Source organism: Carcharhinus amblyrhynchos, chromosome 24 (assembly GCF_965287045.1).
Source record: "Carcharhinus amblyrhynchos chromosome 24, sCarAmb.v2.hapA, whole genome shotgun sequence".
Taxonomy (NCBI): Eukaryota; Metazoa; Chordata; class Chondrichthyes; order Carcharhiniformes; family Carcharhinidae; genus Carcharhinus; species Carcharhinus amblyrhynchos.
The window spans coordinates 28344811-28362695 of record NC_137347.1 but is presented as its reverse complement, the minus strand read 5'-3'; the positions used below and the strand labels follow the sequence as shown (position 1 = coordinate 28362695).

The 17885-nt window shown below is 45.0% G+C and overlaps 1 protein-coding gene across 1 annotated transcript; it reads right to left on the bottom strand.

Moving 5' to 3' along the window:
* Nucleotides 1-318: 318 nt before the first annotated feature.
* LOC145357723 (regulator of G-protein signaling 17-like) lies at nucleotides 319-17549 on the bottom strand. Its single transcript, XM_080211147.1, has 5 exons — nucleotides 17207-17549; nucleotides 9544-9671; nucleotides 9108-9197; nucleotides 2951-3185; nucleotides 319-617 (listed from the first exon to the last, which is right to left on the bottom strand). Exons 2-5 carry the CDS (start codon nucleotides 9666-9668, stop codon nucleotides 429-431), a joined length of 639 nt encoding a protein of 212 aa, XP_080067273.1. The 5' UTR covers nucleotides 9669-9671; nucleotides 17207-17549; the 3' UTR covers nucleotides 319-428.
* Between the last annotated feature and the right edge of the window lie 336 nt (nucleotides 17550-17885).

The following is a 17885-nucleotide window of genomic DNA, read 5'->3' as shown; positions in this document are numbered from 1 at the left end:
AACATTCAATTGCACGACAAGTGAATGGGACATTGAAAGAGAAAGTTGGGTTTTCATTCAGGGCATTACCTTCCTCCAAGACTCAACTTTTCTCATCTCAGATTGGATTTACACTGAGAATGCCAACGTCCTTATTCAGATCTGGTGGGTGTTAAGAGGAAGCTTCCAATCTCTTTAGTTTTCGTTATTTGTAGACCAATAAGTTATGGATAGATCACGGGACACGACACAATGCTTGTCCATGTTATATCAGTAAGGCAAGTGGTGGTCATTTTGGTGAGAAGATGATGGCCCCATTTTGCTTTAGGTGGTGTGAAGGACCCCCACGGGATGCCTGAGAGTTTGATTCTTCATAGTCCTTTGTTGAGAAGATCTTTGTATCGCCTCGGTTTTTGATGTTGGACACAGTGCCAGAGTGATTGTCACACTTACGAGTCCAGAGCATTGCCTGAAGCATTTTGCAGAAGGGATTTGTACATTGGTGAATTCAAAAACCTCGGGTAGGAGTCCCTGTGCATCAGTGCGTATATCTGCATCTGTGCTTCGTCAAACATGTCTGCTGTTGGCATCGCCATGTTCTTGTTGATTGTCTCTCGCACACTTGCATCAATGCTAACCTAGAGAAAGAAACTCAGCCATGAACTTGCACATTTTGTTAGGATGCAATCCTTTTTTTTTAAAAACAGGGGAGATGTTATCACTGACTCCCATTTGAATAGGATGTGGAGATGCCGGCGTTGGACTAGGGTGGGCACAGCACCAGATTAAAGTCCACCAGGTTTATTTGGTATCACGAGCTTTTGGAGCACTGCTCTGGCTCACTCATCTGATGAAGGAGCAGTGCTCTGAAAGCTCGTGATACCAAAGCAACTTATTGGACTTTAACTTGGTGTTGTGAAATAGATCTTACTATTAGAGAGTGGCTGTTTTTGAGGCTTGAACAGTTCAAATTCCTTTGTTAATTTTAAAGCAATGTGTGAATTGAATATACTCATACCTAACTTTATAAAGATATAGAACCATCCCAATCCAGGTCCTTGGCACTGAGGCAGCAGTGCTATTCACTGTGCCGCCCCATTAAATGCTGGCATTGCAGTGATACCCACATTCCAAAGCCAGAGTTGCTTCAATTCTGAAGCTGATGCAGCAAGGAAGGAGGAATGAAAGATCTTGCATTAATTTGGATATGCGTTAGAAAACTAAGAGCTGTGGTGAGCTGTTTCTCCAGACGGGGGGAAACTCTATTGTGGCATTCGCCAAGGTTCAGCACCAGACCACCGTTTTTTGCATACAAAGACTTGGATTGCAGTGTACAATATTGAAATTCACAGATAAGAAACTTGAAAATATAGCAGTGAGGAAGATAATAGACTTCAAATGAACTCAGGCAGGCAGAGAAAATGGTTGGAATCATGACAAATTAAAATTCAATGCCACAAAGTGTGAGGTGATACATTTTGATAGGTAGAACGAGGAAATAAATACAAACTGAATTGTCCAATTTTGAAGTGAGTGTAGGAATGCAGACACTGGGGAACGTTTGTTGCCCAGAATGAGTACTTGGCTGAGGTACTAAATGAGCAAAAGCTTAAATGGAACTGTGCCCAGCAAGAATTTACTCGTTCACTACAGAAGGGAAGCAAATCTGAAGGATAAAAGGGGAGGCATGACAGTATTTAGCCACGGGTCATTTGGCAGCTCTCTCACAAAGTCAGAAGATACGAGTTCAAATACCACTCCAAGGACTTGAGAACATAGTCTTGGATAACATTCCCAGTGTGGTATTGAAGGTGCCATCTTTCACAAGAGCTGTTAAACTAAACGCTCATCTGCTATCGCGGGTGGATATAAAAGATCTCCTGGTACTATTCAGGAGGTGGAGATGCTAACGTTGGACTGGGGTGAACAAAATAAGATGTCTCACAACACCAGGTTAAAATCCAACAGGTTTATTTGGTGGCAAACACCACTAGCTTTCAGGGCTCTGCCCCTTCATCAGGTGAGTGGGGAGTTCTGATCACAAACAGGGCATATAACGGCACACACAGAATACTGTTTAGAATGTGAGTCTTTACAGCTAATCAAGTCTTAAAGGTGCAGACAACGTGAGTGGAGATAGCATTGAGCATAGGTTAAAGAGATATGTATTGTCTCCAGACAGGATAGTAAGTGAGATTTTGCAAGCCCAGGCAAGTTATGGGGGTTACACATAGTGTGACATGAACCCAAGATCCCAGTTGAGGCCATCCTCATGCATGTGGAACTTGGCTATCAGTCTCTGCTCAGCGACCCTGCGCTGTTGTGTAGCCCTGAAAGCTAATGGCATTTGCTACCAAATAAACCTGTTGGACTTTAACCTGGTGTTGTGAGACTTCTTACTATTCAGGAGAACAGTGGAGAAAGTCTCTCTGGTCATTGTCTCCCTACAGTGCAGAAGGCGGCCATTTGGCCTATCGAGTCTGCACTGACCACAATCCCACCCAGGCTCTATTTCCGTAATCCTACACATTCAGCCTGCCAGTCCCCCTGACACTAAGGGGAGATTTAGCATGGCCAATCAACTTAATCTTTGGAGTGTGGGAGGAAACTGGAGCACCTGGAGGAAACCCACACAGACACAGGGAAAATGTGGAAACTCCACACAGATAGTCACCCGAGGCCGGAATTGAACCCAGGTCTCTCGTGCTGTGAGGCAGCAGTGCTAACCACTGTGCCTCCATGGTGTACTGGTGAATATTTATCCCTCTACCAACATCATCAAAATAAATTATCTGCTTAGTTATCACATTGCTGTTTGTGCATAAAATTGGCTGCCTTGCTTCTTGCATCAGTGATTGCAATTCAGTGGCTGGAGAGCACTTGGATATATGGTGAAAGTTAAAATTAATTAATTCTTTCTTGCACGTGTCCTCTTCATTCACAGGCCTCAGTTCACTTACACATCACTCACCTCCTTTGGAGACAGGATTGAGATATAATCCAGGTATATAGATTTTGCCATTTCTGCTATGGTGGCTTTGTGATCTTCCTGCTTCAGTTCCTCACAAGCCAGCCAGAAGAGAATGTTTTCGTCACTGTGTTCGCTACGAAGGAATTCCATTAAAACGTTCTTGCCGATTGGATGTTTCAACAGCTGTTCAAAGGACTGGGACCAGGCAGTGACTTCTTCCAGGCTCAGATTCCGGCTGTGGATCAAAGAGGGAAATTCCAGCTATCAGGAATACATACTTTGCAGGGGTTTATGCTTTCATATAGAATCCCTACAGTGCAGCCTATCGAGTCTGCACCAACTCTCTGAAAGGTCGTTTTAGCCAGGCCCTCGTCCCCATGCCTATCCCCACATATTTCCATGGCTAATCCACCCAACCTACACATCTTGGGACACTAAGGGGCAATTTAGCATGGCCAATCCACCTAGCCTGCACACCTTTGGACTGTGGGAGAAAACCAGAGCACCCAGAGGAAAGCCACACAGACATAGAGAGAACGTACAAACTCCACAGTGGCCTGCTCAGGGCTTTGCTGTCAACTTCTCAAAAGGCCCACCCACTGATTTCTAACAGGATTCACGTTAGGTCACTCTGTGATGCAGAGTGTGGGAGTTACACCCTGGAAATCATGTTAAAAAAACCAAAGGGATTTACTCCAGTTTTTAATGTGAATTTGACACTTAGGAATTTTTTCAAGTGATGCCCCTTCCTGCTGATGAACATGCAGATTGTCTGTGACCCAGGGACACAGATTCTGCAAGTCGGTGTCCGCATTCCAGAGAGATCACACATTTCAAATATCTTACAGCATTCACAAGGCTGTTCATGGCTCCTGCAATGATTGGGTGGATGGCCGCTGGGTGATGGGGGCTATTGTTTGATGAGGTGTCTGATGACCCCACTCTGTCACTCAAGAGCTGAGGCAGAGGGCGAGATATAACAGAAGTCATGCACTCGCATGAATGTTCAAAATGCACTTCCAATGCCTCGGCTGACCCAGGCTATTATTTCATTAGAGTGTGGCTGTGTTCTGCATCCAGCACAATCCAACTCTGACAGGTGGGGAGGTGACAGGTATTTGCTGGGGTTCAGTGGAGGCTGAGGAGAATGGCCACAGGCCAGGGAGGGTGACTCCAGTGATGGGAATGAGGATGAGCCTGGGATCACACAGGGTGAGGACTTTGAGGTGGATGACATTGTGGGTAGGAGCATGAGGGATGCATCCATGACATGGAGGCTGCTGACTCAATCCAATGGTAACATCTCAATCCCAAACAAACTTTCCTTTAAAGACCAACCCAGAAATCCTGCACAAAGCCCTCATCTTACAAACCTCTGCTACATCTGACTAGTGCAGAAAGCATGCAGCCAATGCAACCCATTGAACTCAGTAAAATGCTAATGAAACTTAACATAAAAACAGCAAACCTAACACAAACCTCAAAAGTAGTAAATGCAAATAATGTCACTATTTGTGTTTAAGGTGCATTAAACTTACTCCTGTGGGTGCTGAATCTTGGCACCTCCCTCTCACTTGGAGGCAGCCTGCTGGCTTTCCTGCCTTGGCAGCCATGACCACCTTGGTGAGCATCCTCTGGCTGCGAGTGCCTGAATTGTCTCCAACTGGGAAGGAGTACCCAGTCCCATGGCTGAGCACTCCTCAGTCAGTGACCACTGGCAGAGAGGTGGAGAGCTGTTGTCCTCATCCTGAGCACTCTGAGAGGAACCCAGAGAGATTAAAAACAACTCCTCCAACAGCACGAGGTTTTGCACCTCCCTGCTCACCACTGATGGACAGACAGTAGCAGAGAGACTTATCCATCAGTCACACTGGCAGTGATTTCCAGAGGTCACAGTGGTGTGTTGCCTTGCAGGTGTGAGTGTGAGCCATGGAACCCCTAAGGGTGTTCCTGTAGCAGCCCCTCCAAAAGAGTCACCACTCTCTCAATGGAGGAGGCTGTTTATTTGTGCTTAGGGTTAACTCAGGGCTCATGTTCCAGATGGACTCCTGAATGGTAGATGCCATGGCACACAGTCCCTCGTAGATTTCTGCCAGATCTTCCTCTACATCTCACTGGTCTTAACCATCTACCGTCTGATGGATGTATCTAGAGTTCAGCATGGTCCTGGTCTCTAGCAGTGCTCTCACTGTCAACACCCTAGTACCTCTGCCACCTCCTCACAAATGTGACAGGTTCTCACAGCTGCGCACTGTGGAGATCTCGACCCAATGCCCACCGACGTGTGAGTATCTACGCTGGTGCCCGCTACCGAAAGATAGCGTGACACAGGTGCAGGAGCAATGCCTGCGAGTGCTTGATGGGGGTTCTCGGGGTCACCTGCAGTTGGTGTGATTGCCTCCTCAGCAGAAGAAAGACATCAGTGAATTCAGTCATCACTATACATGCCAGGTGGCTCACTGAGACAATGGAGAGATGATGCATGGTGACACCTGTATTGGAGCTTCAATGGGCACTCTAGCTGGGACAACTCACTCTCTGATAAGCAGGATCTGTGCACCTTCCCTTACCCACAGTACACAGACCTGGGACCTACAAACTTACCTTCATCCCAGACCTCCATCTGACCAGAATTGTGGGAGCAAGCTGGCTGGTGGCACTCTGACTCAAGAGTATATCTCTCAGTCCTGATAAGCACCAGCAGTTTGAGCAATCTCCTACCAGTTTGGTGGCCCTGTGCAGCATTGTGACTGGTCTTCTCCTGATAGGGGATAATAGAAAGCCTCAGAATTCCATCTTCCTTGTGGACCAATTTCTGATGCCCACACCCCAATATGGGTATTTAGCAGGCCATTTCACTATGGCACACCTCTCTTCTCCAATGCACTGTGGCTTATTGTGCTGACAGTCCTGCCTTGGCGGGGTTGACTTCAGTGCCAGTCGGCACACACTCAGACCCCTGAGCACCCAGCGGAACGGACACCTGACTACACCTCAGCGTAGGCCCATGCCATCTCTGCACTTAACCTTGCCAACCACAGAAGATCATTGAACCTGAGATGGCACGACAACTGGGTATGGTGCACCATGTCATGCCCACTGATTTGAGCAGCTACCTCTGTCCATACCTTCTTGGTCAGGTGAGGAAACCTTCTCTTTCCTTCCCTTGTCATGAGGATGCGGCCCTTTCACTGAACTCCTCCTCCTGCTAAATAAGCCCTCAGGAATAAAACAGGGGGCATTTAGCCCACCTGACTTCCATGGCCTTCTGGCACTGATAACATTCCTCTGATGATAACATGCTAAGTTTCACTTTGGGATTGGGTTAGCACAATATTTACCATCTGCCAGATTGTAACAATGTATACCAGTCTGGGATCATCCTATGGGTTCCAAATCTGATGCTGTGGACTTAGTTCTAGAACTGTTTACCTGCTTAAAGAGAATTTCATAACACAGAACCAGCTCAGTCCAACTGCTCCATACTAATGTTTATGTTCCACACCAGCCTCCTCCCATCCCTTCTCAGCTGCAGAATCTTCTATTCATGTATGGCACGGTGGCACAGTGGTTAGCACTGCTGCCTCAGTGCCAGGGAACAGGGTTTTATTCCAGCCTTGGATGTCTGTCTGTGGTGGGATGCCCTTTTGGGGGATCAGTGCAGATTAAGTGGGCCAGTTGGCTCGTTCTGCACAGTAGGGATTCTATTCTTTCTTCCTTGCGCAATTGTCCAGTTTCCCCTTAATAACTTGGATATTATTTGTCTCAAATACGCCTTGTTTTAACAAGTTTCATTCCCTAAGTTTCTCCTGAATTCCTTACTGCATTTTATTTAGCAACTACCTCGTATTTATGGCCCAAATTTTGGTTTCCCCCAAAAGTGGAAACATCTCCACATCCCTGTGGAGTCACAGGTTTAAGACCTCACCCTTTGGTCTTTCCTGATTGTTTAGAGATTCTCAACATATGTCATAGAATCATAGAAACCCCTACAGTGCAGAAAGAGGCCCTTTGGCCCATCGAGTCTGCACCGACCACAATCCCATCCAGGCCCGACCCCCATATCCCTACATATTTTACCCACTAATCCCTGTAACCTACACATCTCAGGACACCAAGGGACAATTTAGCATGGTCAATCAACCTAACCCGCACATCTTTGGACCGTGGGAGGAAACTGGAGCACCCGGGAGGAAACCCACGCAGACACGAGGAGAATGTGCAATCTCCACACAGACAGACAGTGACCCGAGCCGGGAATCGAACCTAGGTCCCTGGAGCTGTGAAGCAGCAGTGCTAACCACTGTGCTACTGTGCTGCCCCAAGTCAAGTAACTTGCTTTGGCTGACAAGTCATTGCAGCTGTGAAATGTCACTATTTCTAAATAAAGATGTTGGGTGGGATTTTCCAGCCATTCCCACATCAACAGTGACACTTCCCACCACCCCCCAACCCACCCCCCTGCTGAGGGGTGCCAGGTAGCAGAGGGTATAAAAAAAACTGGAAACCCAGTTGACACTGGCGGGCCAGTCAGTGGCAGACCATCTCTACAAAACAAGCCATCTTTCTTCCACTCTTTTCTGGGGCCTTTGTTATTTGGCCACATTTCCCGTGCTACTCCACACCGCCCACCACCACCCCTGGAACCTCTCAGAACCCCCACCCACTTAGTCATTCTGCTCCAAACATTTAACCTCCTCTGAACACATCTTTTGTCTCTGTAATCATCCCATTTACCACCCATTTTGTCTTACATCTCTTTTGTATAGAACCAGGGGCCATTCAGCCCCTTGAGACTGTTCTATCCTTTGCCATTTAGTCATTCCCACCCTCCCAGCCCACCAATGATCTTCCCTCTTGTTCTTTCATTTCCCTGCAATGCCACCTTTTCGCTGACTTCAAACTTGCTTAAAAGTTATTGCTCTCTTAACCTCTGGGTCCCCAAGGCAGAAGAAAGGCCATGTCTGGATCGTGACCTGACTGGAACTATTCAGCCTGTTACTCTCTCTCCACAGGTGCTGCCTGACCTGCTGAATATTTCCTGGATTTTATTTCAAGTTTCCAGCATCCGCAATATTTCACTTTTGTAAAAGATTTTGCTGATGCGGTGCGATGAGTAGGGGATAGAGGTGGCTCATATGGAATGTACAACAACGGCATAGACAATTTGGGCCCAATAACTTCATGCTTCTGTGCTTACATAAGTTCCTTCTTTATTCCTCTGGTGTTAAACGTGAATTTGGGCCTCCTTGGAACCAGTGAGAGCACACTTTCTTTCACTATTCTCTCAAACTAACACCCCCACCCCCTCACTTTGTCTGCTCCAATGGAAGATTACCTTTCTCCTGTGTAACAGATATGCTTCTAACAGTACCATCTATAAGGATGGGGTACCAGTTTGTGCTTTACAGTTTGTCTATCGATCAAAGGCTGTGTTATACTTAACCAATAGGACTTATTTGATTGTGATAGATACTAACAAGCAACATCTTTGTGTGCGTGAGGGAAGAAAGCAGCCAGAACACTGGAAGAATTACCTACCCTTTTTCCAACAAGGGCATGAGATGTTTCTTTCAACTCCTTGTGGAGTTTTGTATTTAGTCTCCCCCAACCCTCAGCAAAAATCGTGGAGTATGTGGCTTGATACTGATTCAATGGGGCTGTATAAAATGCTCATCAGGCCAAAGGGCTTCTATCTGTGCTGCAAAACTCCATAACTAAAAGGGGAGAGTGCAACCAACAGAGCCAAAGTGAAGATGTGGCACAGAGCTTAGCACTGCTGCTTCACAGCTCCAGGGACCTGGGTTCAATTCCCAGCCTGGGTCACTGACTGGAGTTTGCACATTCTCCCCATGTCTGAATGGGATCCCTCCGGGTGCACCGGTTTCCTACCACAGTCCAAAGATGTGCAAGGTAGGTTGATTGGCCATGCTAAATCAACCCTAGTGTTAGGGGGATTAGCAGGGTAAATATGAGTGGTTACGGGAATACGGCCTGGATGGGATTGTGGTCAGTGCGCACATGATGGGCTAAATGGCCTCCTTCTGCACTGTCGGGATTCTATGAACACTTCATGAATTACGTGCTGATATTTAAAAGGACAAAACATTACATTCAACTTGAAAAGAGATCACCACCCCAAGAGTGATTTGTTCACCTTTCTTCCTGTTTCTGAAGACTTTCCATCTGGGAAATGATGGATGCTCTCCGGCTGCAATCATGTTTATCCTTGTTCCTGACTGTTAAGCTGCAACAAGATAAGAAGGTTTAATTTAGTGTTCTGTCAATTTGACACATAACCACAGCCTCACCCCAATCTCAAGCTCAGTCATCTCTTCATTCAAGAACAATTGGCATTCATATGGCGCCTTTAAAATAGTGAAATGTCCCAAGATTTTGCATAATCCATTGCATTTGGTTAAACATCTCATCCTCTGACACTGCAGCACCCCACCACTAGGGAGCGTCAACTGGGAATTTATGCCCAAGTCTCTGGAGTGGGACTTGAGAGTTTTTTTTAAACATTTGATGCATGCAATTCATCTCCTGACCCGTTACAAAAATGTATTTCTGTTACAATTGGAGGTCTGTACCAGGAACAGCAGCAGCACCAGCAGAAACAGCAAGTGTTGGGACGTCTCCTGCACAAGCGATGGGATCTGGAATCACTGCTTGCCTGTGACATCTGTCTGCTTAGCTGTAAACGATGAGAAGCCATCGCCTGGAAAAGACAAGAGAGGTTTCTCCCAATAAAACTACACAGTGTCAATGTAGATTATTTATTTATTCGTCACAAGTAAGACTTACATTAATACTGCAATGAAGTTACTGTGAAATTCCCCGGTCGCCACACTCTGGCGCCTGTTCAGGTCGATGCATCTAACCAGCACATTTGTCAGAATGTGGGAGAAACTGGAGCACTCAGAGGAAACCCATGCAGACACAGGGAGAATGTGCAAACACCAACACAGACAGTGACCCAAGTAGTGATAGTAACCACATTTTCTCAGGTTTAATAAACAGCAGTGATCTAAACATTTCCGCTTTATTTTGATGAAAGGGTATTGAGTTGAAGCATTGACTCGGTTTGCCTCCTCGCAGATACTGCCTGACCTGCTGAATGTTTCCAGCATTTTGGTTTTTATTTTGTATTAAATGCTTGTAGTTTTCTTAGTAAACTCAGAAAAGCAGTGATTCTTTTTTTCCCAGTGAAAGTGCTGGCTCTTTCAAGGGCAGGATTTGATGGGATCAGTTTTCCTCCAGTATCTCTTGCAGCAGCCTTGCATAAAGAGTAAGCGTTAACAGAGCCCGAGATCTTTCTGTCCTCAGAACTATGTTAAACTATGGTTTTGTTCAATGCACTATGAAGAGGCATTATCACTAATGTTCGCCAGTGAGGAATGTCCTCCAGGGGAGGAAATCTGCCATCTTTAGCTGATCTGGCTTACTTCTTTTAATTCATTCATGGAACATGGGTGTCACTGGCTGGCCAGCAATTATTGCCCATCCCTAGTTACTCAAGGTCTGTTGAGAGTCAACCACATTGCTGTGGCTCTGGAGTCACATATAGGTCAGACCAGGTAAGGACAGCAGATTTCCTTCCCTAAAGGACATTAGTGAACCAGATGAGTTTTCCCAACAATTGAAAATGGTTTCATGGTCATCAGTAGATTCTTACTTCCAGATATTTTGTATTGATTTAAAATTCCACCATCGGCCATGGTGGGATTCGAACCCGGGTCCCCAGAACATTAGCCGAGTTTCTGGATTAATTGTCTAGCAGTAATACTACTAGGTCATCACCTTGCTATGTGACTCCAGGTCCATAGCTGACTCTTAACTTCCCCTTGAAATGGTTGAGTAAGCCACTCAATTGTTTCAGAGTGCTACAGAGAAAAGTACATTATATGCATCTACACACCACAAGGACTGGAGTGTGGCTCATGAGGCCATAAGACATCGGAGCAGAATTAGGCTACTTGACCCATCGAGTCTGCTCCTCCACTCAATCATGCCTGATTTTTTTTCCTCATTCCCACTGTCCTGCCTTTCCCCCATAACCCTTGATTCCCTTATTAATCAAGAACCTATCTATCTCTGTCTTATGGACACTCAATCGCTCAAGGCCTCCACAGCCTTCGGCGGCAAAGGGTTCCACAGATTCACTACTCTCTGGCTGAAGAAATTCCTCCACATCTCTGTTTTAAAGCATCGTCCCTTTAGCTTGAGGTTGTGCCCTTTGGTTCTAGTTTTTCCTACTAGTGGAAACATCCTCTCCATGTCCACTCTATCCAGGCTTCACAGTATCGTGTAAGAACATAGAACACCACAGCACAAACAGGCCCCTCAGCCCACAAGATGCGCCGATCATATCCATACCTACCAGGCCTATCTATAACTCTCAATCCCATTAAGTTTCAACAAGATCCTCCCTCATCCTTCTAAACTCCAAATGAGTACTGACCCAGAGTCCTCAATCGTTCCTCATATGACAAACTCTTCACTTCAGGGATCATTCTTGTGAACCTCTTCTGTGCCCTTTCCAAGGCCAGCACATCCTTCCTTAGATATGGGGCCTAAAACTGCTCACAATACTCCAATGGGGCCTTATATAGCCTCAGAAGTACATCCCTGCTCTTGTATTCTAGCCCTCTTGACATGAATGCTAACATTGCATTTGCCTTCCTAACTGCCGACCGAACCTGCACGTTAACTCTGAGAACAAGAACTCCCAAGTCCGTTTGTGTTTCTTATTTCCTAAGAGTTTCCCCACTTGGAAAATCGTCTATACTTCCATTCCTCACACTTTTCCACATTGTATTCCATCTGCCACTTCTTTGCCCACTTTCCTAACCTGTCCAAATCCTTCTGCAGACCCCCTGCTTCCTCAATACTACCTGTCCCTCTACATATATCTATGTCAGCTGCAAACTAAGCAACAGTGCCTTCAGTTCCTTCCTTCCTCCAAATTGTTAATGTACATTGTGAAAAGTTGTGGTCCCCTGAGGCACATCACTAGTCACCGGCTGCCATCCTGAGAAAGACCCCTTTATCCCCACTCTCTGCCTTCTGCCAATCAGCCAATCCTCTATCCATGCCAGAATCTTACCCTTAACACCGTGGGTGCTTAACTTTTTTAAGTCTCCTATGCAGCACCTTGTTAAAAGCCTTCTGGAAATCTAAATAAATCACGTCCACTAGTTCTCCTTCATCTAACTTCTGTTGCACCGCTCAAAGAACTCGATCAATTTGTCAGACATGACCTCCCATCAGATGAGGCAGATCACCTCATCTTTTTCAAGGGCAATCAGGGATGGACAATAAATGCTGGCCTTGCTTGCAATGCTCACATTTGAGGGACGCATAAAAAAAAGTGAAAGATCAGAGAAGAAGTCAGTGTGACGGATGAGCATGGCACTAGTCCACTTAAATCACAACGAAGTCTCACTCCACTTTTCCTCAGCATGCATTCGGAGTTTACATTTTGCTTGTTTGGAGTCAATGGGAAACCCAGTGATACTTCACATCAGCGCTAAACTAACAACCAAATGCACTGTTAGGGGCCATTTGTCCAAGGGATGTGGAGCACTGCCTTGGAAGACATTAAAGGAAAAAAAACCAAACACATACATATATACATTATTAAGGGATCCTAAAAGGGTGGATAGATGGAGAGGGGCAAACAGATTCCACTGACCGGGGTTGGAGGGGGGCTAGGAATCAGAGATTTAAGATAATTGACAAAAGAACCAGAGGTCAGATGAGGAGAATGTTTTTATTGCAGCACAATGTTATAATCTCAAATGCACTACCTGAAAGTGTGGGCGGAATCAGATTCAATAATAAATTTTCAAAGGAAATTATATAAATGTATAAAAACGAAAGAAACTGCAGGGTTATGGGGTAAGAGCAGGGGCGTAGGACTGATTCAATAGCTCTGTCAAAGAGAAGCATTTGTGCAATAGGCTGAAGGGCCTCTTTCTGTGCTTTATGATACTAATATGAAGAAACAAAGCCATTAAAGACATTTATAATACTTTTTAAAAATTTGCTCTCAGTATTTTGGTATTGTTGATAAGGATGGCATTTATTACCAACCCCAGTGCCCATGGGAAGGTGAAGCATCTCTGGAATGACAGATTATAACCATGTGGTGAAAGTTCTCTCGGTGCTATCAGGATTTTGACTCTGACTTTTTTTATTCATTCATGGGACATGGGTGTCACTAGCTGGCCAGTATTTATTGCCCATTCCTATTTTCCCTTGAACTGAGTGGCTTGCCAGGCCATTTCAAAGGGCAGTTGAAAATTAACCACATTGCTGTGGCTCTGGAGTCACATGTAGGCCATATTTCCTTCCCTAAAGGACATTTGTGAATCAGATGCAGTTTCCCAATAATCAACAAAGGTTTCATGGTCATCAGTAGATTCTTAATTCCTGATACCTTTTATTGAATTCAAATTCCACCATCTGCCATGGCAGGATTTGAACCTGGGTCCCCAGAACATTAGCTGAGCTTCTGGATTAACAGTCCAGCGATAATACCACTAGGCCATTGCCTCCCTATAGTGTTCCCACGTGCCTGCAGCTCTTGCCTTCAAGGTGTTGGAGGTCACAGGTTGGGGATGTGCTGTCTAAGAAGCCCTGACAAGTTATTGGAGAAATACTGCAATATGGAGATTAACCATTGGATCTGTGCTCTACTTGGCTAAACAGCCAATAAAAAATATCACCAAATAAAAACTTGAAAACTTTAGCATCAGTGTATGAATGAATACAGTCTTTACAATATTGTCTTTACAAATCAGGGCAGAGATCTAGATGCTGCTTTCTGGAATACCATCCGTAGCCAGCAGCAAAACTATTCTCATTGATATTGTACCTTCAACATAGTAAAACATTCCAAGGACAACATTTACCTTGATCACATAAGGAAATAAGTCACATGGACAAAAGCTTGGGCATAGAGGTAATTTATAAGTGGCATTTTAAGGAGCGAGAGAAAGAGTGTAAGAAGCAAATTCCAGATCTTAGCATAGAAAGCCGCAGACACAGCTACCAACAGTGGGGTGATGAAATTTGAGGTTTTGCAGGAGGCCAGAATTACAGAACGCCAAAGGTTTCCTCGGGTTATAGTGAGGAAATAGAATAAAATCATCAACTGGTAAAGGACATCAAAGGCAGCAGGATCCTTTGCTGGTCCTGGTATGGTAATTTAGAGCTAGCTCTTGTCCGAATGCCATGCACACATAAGGCTGCATAGCACCAGTGGCTGGCTTTGTCACTGGTGTCTGATAACTATAGTTAGAGTCCAAGATGATAGCCAGCACCACAAGGATAAGCTGCTCACCCATGTTAATCTGAAACACTTCCTCAGTCAGAGTCCATGTTGGTTCAGAGATGCTTTGGTTTGAGAAAAGCGGTTGAATTATTCCCAAGTTAACATCTACGCAGTCTTGAATGGGATGGCTAGATGGTAAAGCAATTTAGTCTTCCGTTTTCTTGTTGCACACAGCTTGATGTTTTGTGGAACTACTCGTTACAGATCCAGAACAATTTACACAACAGGAAATGTGACAGTGCAATGTAGTTTAACCAACTACCAGCAGGATATTGCACAGGTCATATTCCTACGCAAAATGTAAAATTTGTAAGATGTTTCCCATGAGAATCTTGTTCCTTGGGCACTGTGACCAATTTTTGACAAGTCTCAAACACTTGTTTAAAAGCTTCAATTCATTCTCCAAACTTGGAGAATTCTGTCATTAACTGCGAGAATAACAGTTTGCATTACGTAACATCTTTAATGGAGTAAAATATTCCAAACCTCTTCATCAATAACATTTGTCACAGAAATATTGTGACAGGTATCCAGAAGCTTTGTCAAAGAGATGTGTTTTAGAGCATGTCTGAAGGGAACAGAGAGAAGGAGAGAGTTGGAGAGGTTTAGGGAAGTAATTCCAGAGTTTAGGCCCAAATAGTTGTTGCTGCTAATTGTAGACCAAATGAAAATCCGGGATAGGCTAGAGTGCAGAATTGGAAGAGCTCAGAGATCTTGATGCATTTCAGATCTGGAGATTAAGAGATAAGGAGCAGCTAGCTTATGGAAGGATTAAAAAAACAAAGATGCTTATTTTAAAATCTAGGTTTTGCTGGGGCAGGTGATAGGTGAACTGCAATTGGTACAAGTGACAATATGGGCAATGGGGTGTTCTTTGAGCATTATACACTGATGCTAAAGCTTTCAAGTTCTTATTTGGTGAAATTTTTTATTGACTGTTCAGCCAAGTAGAGCACAGGTCAAGCTTACTTAGGATGCAAGATGAGTGTCAACAGTTGAGGAGATGAGGCAGGGGCAAGGATTATTGTGGCTGTAGATTTACATTCCTCAACCAAGGTTCCTAAGAATAAAGGCAGCTTGATGTCTCTATGGTTGGAAAGATTACAAGGGAGATGGGGACTGGTGTAGGTAGGCAATGGGCAGACTCCACATCATATTTTACAAGCCCCAACCCCCCACCTCTGAAAATTCACCACTGAGACAGAGTGTAAAACATAGCACTTAGGTGACACAAAAAAAAGCAAGAAGGTCTCTTTTAGACTAGAGATGACCAAATGCAGTTTTAGTGATATGCGGAGTTACAGGACTGGGGCTTTTGTGGAACCCCTGACCCACAGTTCCCAGTCAGCTGTCATTTGAACTCTCTGCTCCATTCCCAACTTGACTTCTCTGCTGTGGATTCCTTCATCATTCCAATGGAAGTCAACACTCCAGCCTTCTAGACTAGACTTCTGAGTTCAACTATTCCAAATTGTAACATTTGTCTCCTGTTTTTGGATGGCAGCTGTTTGTAATAATTCCACTATGCCATTCACACTTCTTCTAAGCCCATCTTTTGTTTCTTTACTTATCCCATTGCTATCTCCTTTTGACTTACACCATCATGCTTTTCGTCAGATAAGATCTTAGAATCATAGAATCCCTACAAGTGTAAAAGGAGGCCATACGGCCCATCAAGTCTGCCCCAACCACAATCTCATCCAAGCCCCAGTCCTGTAACCCCGCATATTTACCCTGCTAATCCACCTGACTCTCTTCATCTGTCCTCCACACAGCCAAAGCCCTTTTCGTTGTTTTCCTCCACCTCTCCGCTGCCTCTGTACTTGCTTAACTCTAGTTCTGATTGGAAACGATACTGTTTCTCTCTCTCTGGACAGCTGCTATCTCACTTGTTGAGTATTTCCAGCTTTTTTGGTTCAGAGATGCACATTGGTGAGAAGCCTCACTGCCCTTCTTTGAAATGATGCGGAAATGCCGGCGTTGGACTGGGATAAACACAGTAAGAAGCCTCACAACACGAGGTTACAGTCCAACAGGTTTATTTAGTAGCTTAAGCCACTAGCTTTCGGAGTGCTGCCCTTTCAACAGGTGAGTGGGAGAAATTTGATTATTTTGTAAATTGAGTTTGTGTCTTAATATGCCCTGTTTGTGAACAGAACATCTACTCATCTGATGAAGAGGCAGCACTCCCAAAGCTAGAGGCTTCTGCTTCCAAATAAACCTGTTGGACTTTAACCTGGTGTTGAGAGACTTCTTTGAAATGCCAGGGCAGGCACCTTGGGTTGGAAATTCTGTTTGGGAGAACGGTGCTCCTGACAGTGCAGCACTCCCTCTGTACTGGATTGGAGTCAGTATGAGCTCAGATCAGTGAAGGGGCATTTGAATGCACAAACCTTCTGACTCGGAGTACATGGACTGAACTGCAATATTGGGGTCGATGGAGAACATACAATATAGTGCCCCGTATTTGTATCCCTGAATTGCAACCTGAAAGTTGCAGAGGCAAAGCCATACAGTCTTGGGAGGGTCACAATAGTCTGAGTGAAATTGTCCACTGTACCTTGTACTGAAAAGATAAGCGAGATTACAATGTTACATTGTACATCAGTTTTTTTTAATTAAGCGAAACTGTAACCATTTATGCTGCAGTTGTTAAAACCTGCGACAATCGCAGCCTTTTTTATTCAAACTCTTGCCGGGATATGTTTTCCTGGCACATCGACGGGAGACACAGAATAGGTATTTTCAAAGCGGGGTGGCGGGGAGGGGGTGGGGAGAGAGTAGCTCTCACATCAGAGTCACCAAACAAACTGGCCGGAGATTCTCCAGAAAACACGCCCGCGAATGTCACAATGGGTCAAAATAAGACGCCCAAACACTGGCTCATTAGGCAAGGATTAGTTAGCAGTACTTACAGTCGCTAAATCACATTTGGACTTGTTGCAGGACTGGCGGGCATGTTTCCCTCTTCCTTATTCGAAATCCATCCTTTCATTTCCCTTCCTGGGTTTTATTTTTCACTGAAATATACATTTGATTGAAGATGTCAGTTTCAGCATGTGGGAGACGCATGCGTGCTCATTCCAGCCTTCCTTAGCCAATGTGAATATTCCCCCCACTTTGCTGCCTTTCCCCTTTTCCTTGTCTGCCTGTTTGCTAAACAGTAATTACAGCCAGGGAGGGAGGGCTGCATTTGGGCGAGTGCTGATTCGGGAATTACATTAGCCTCCTCGCCATGGAGAGGTGCTTTCCTCTCTGATCGAGATCACTTTTGATTTTTAAAAGCGTGCGAGGCTGAGTCGCCCGCAAAACAATTTGCCTTTCGGCTATTCAGGTTTCAACTTTCAGTCGGTGCTTGTTCATGTACGAACGTTTACTACATGCCTGTGTACCTTACTACAGCGAAGTTAACCCATTGGGCATCAATCGATTGACACAAGGTGCATTTCACTGGGTCAAAACTGGCCTTGTTGTATTTTGCCTCCCTGTCCTTGGATTTCAAGCCGACCACCCCCACCCTTTTATTAAAGTTCAGCCTCCACGTGATTAAATGCTTCCAGGACTTCACCTCTCCCTACCCCTGCAACCTCCTCC

Bases quoted from the DNA above. Each gene is read 5' to 3' on its own strand.
- LOC145357723 (XM_080211147.1), bottom strand. From the start codon at position 9,668: ATGGCTTCTCATCGTTTACAGCTAAGCAGACAGATGTCACAGGCAAGC. The intron at 3,186-9,107 runs GTGAACAAATCA...TTTGATCCACAG, and splicing joins CTTCAGAAACAGGAAGAAAG to CCGGAATCTGAGCCTGGAAG. The intron at 618-2,950 runs GTGAGTGATGTG...TTCTTTCTCTAG, and splicing joins CAATCCTGTCTCCAAAGGAG to GTTAGCATTGATGCAAGTGT.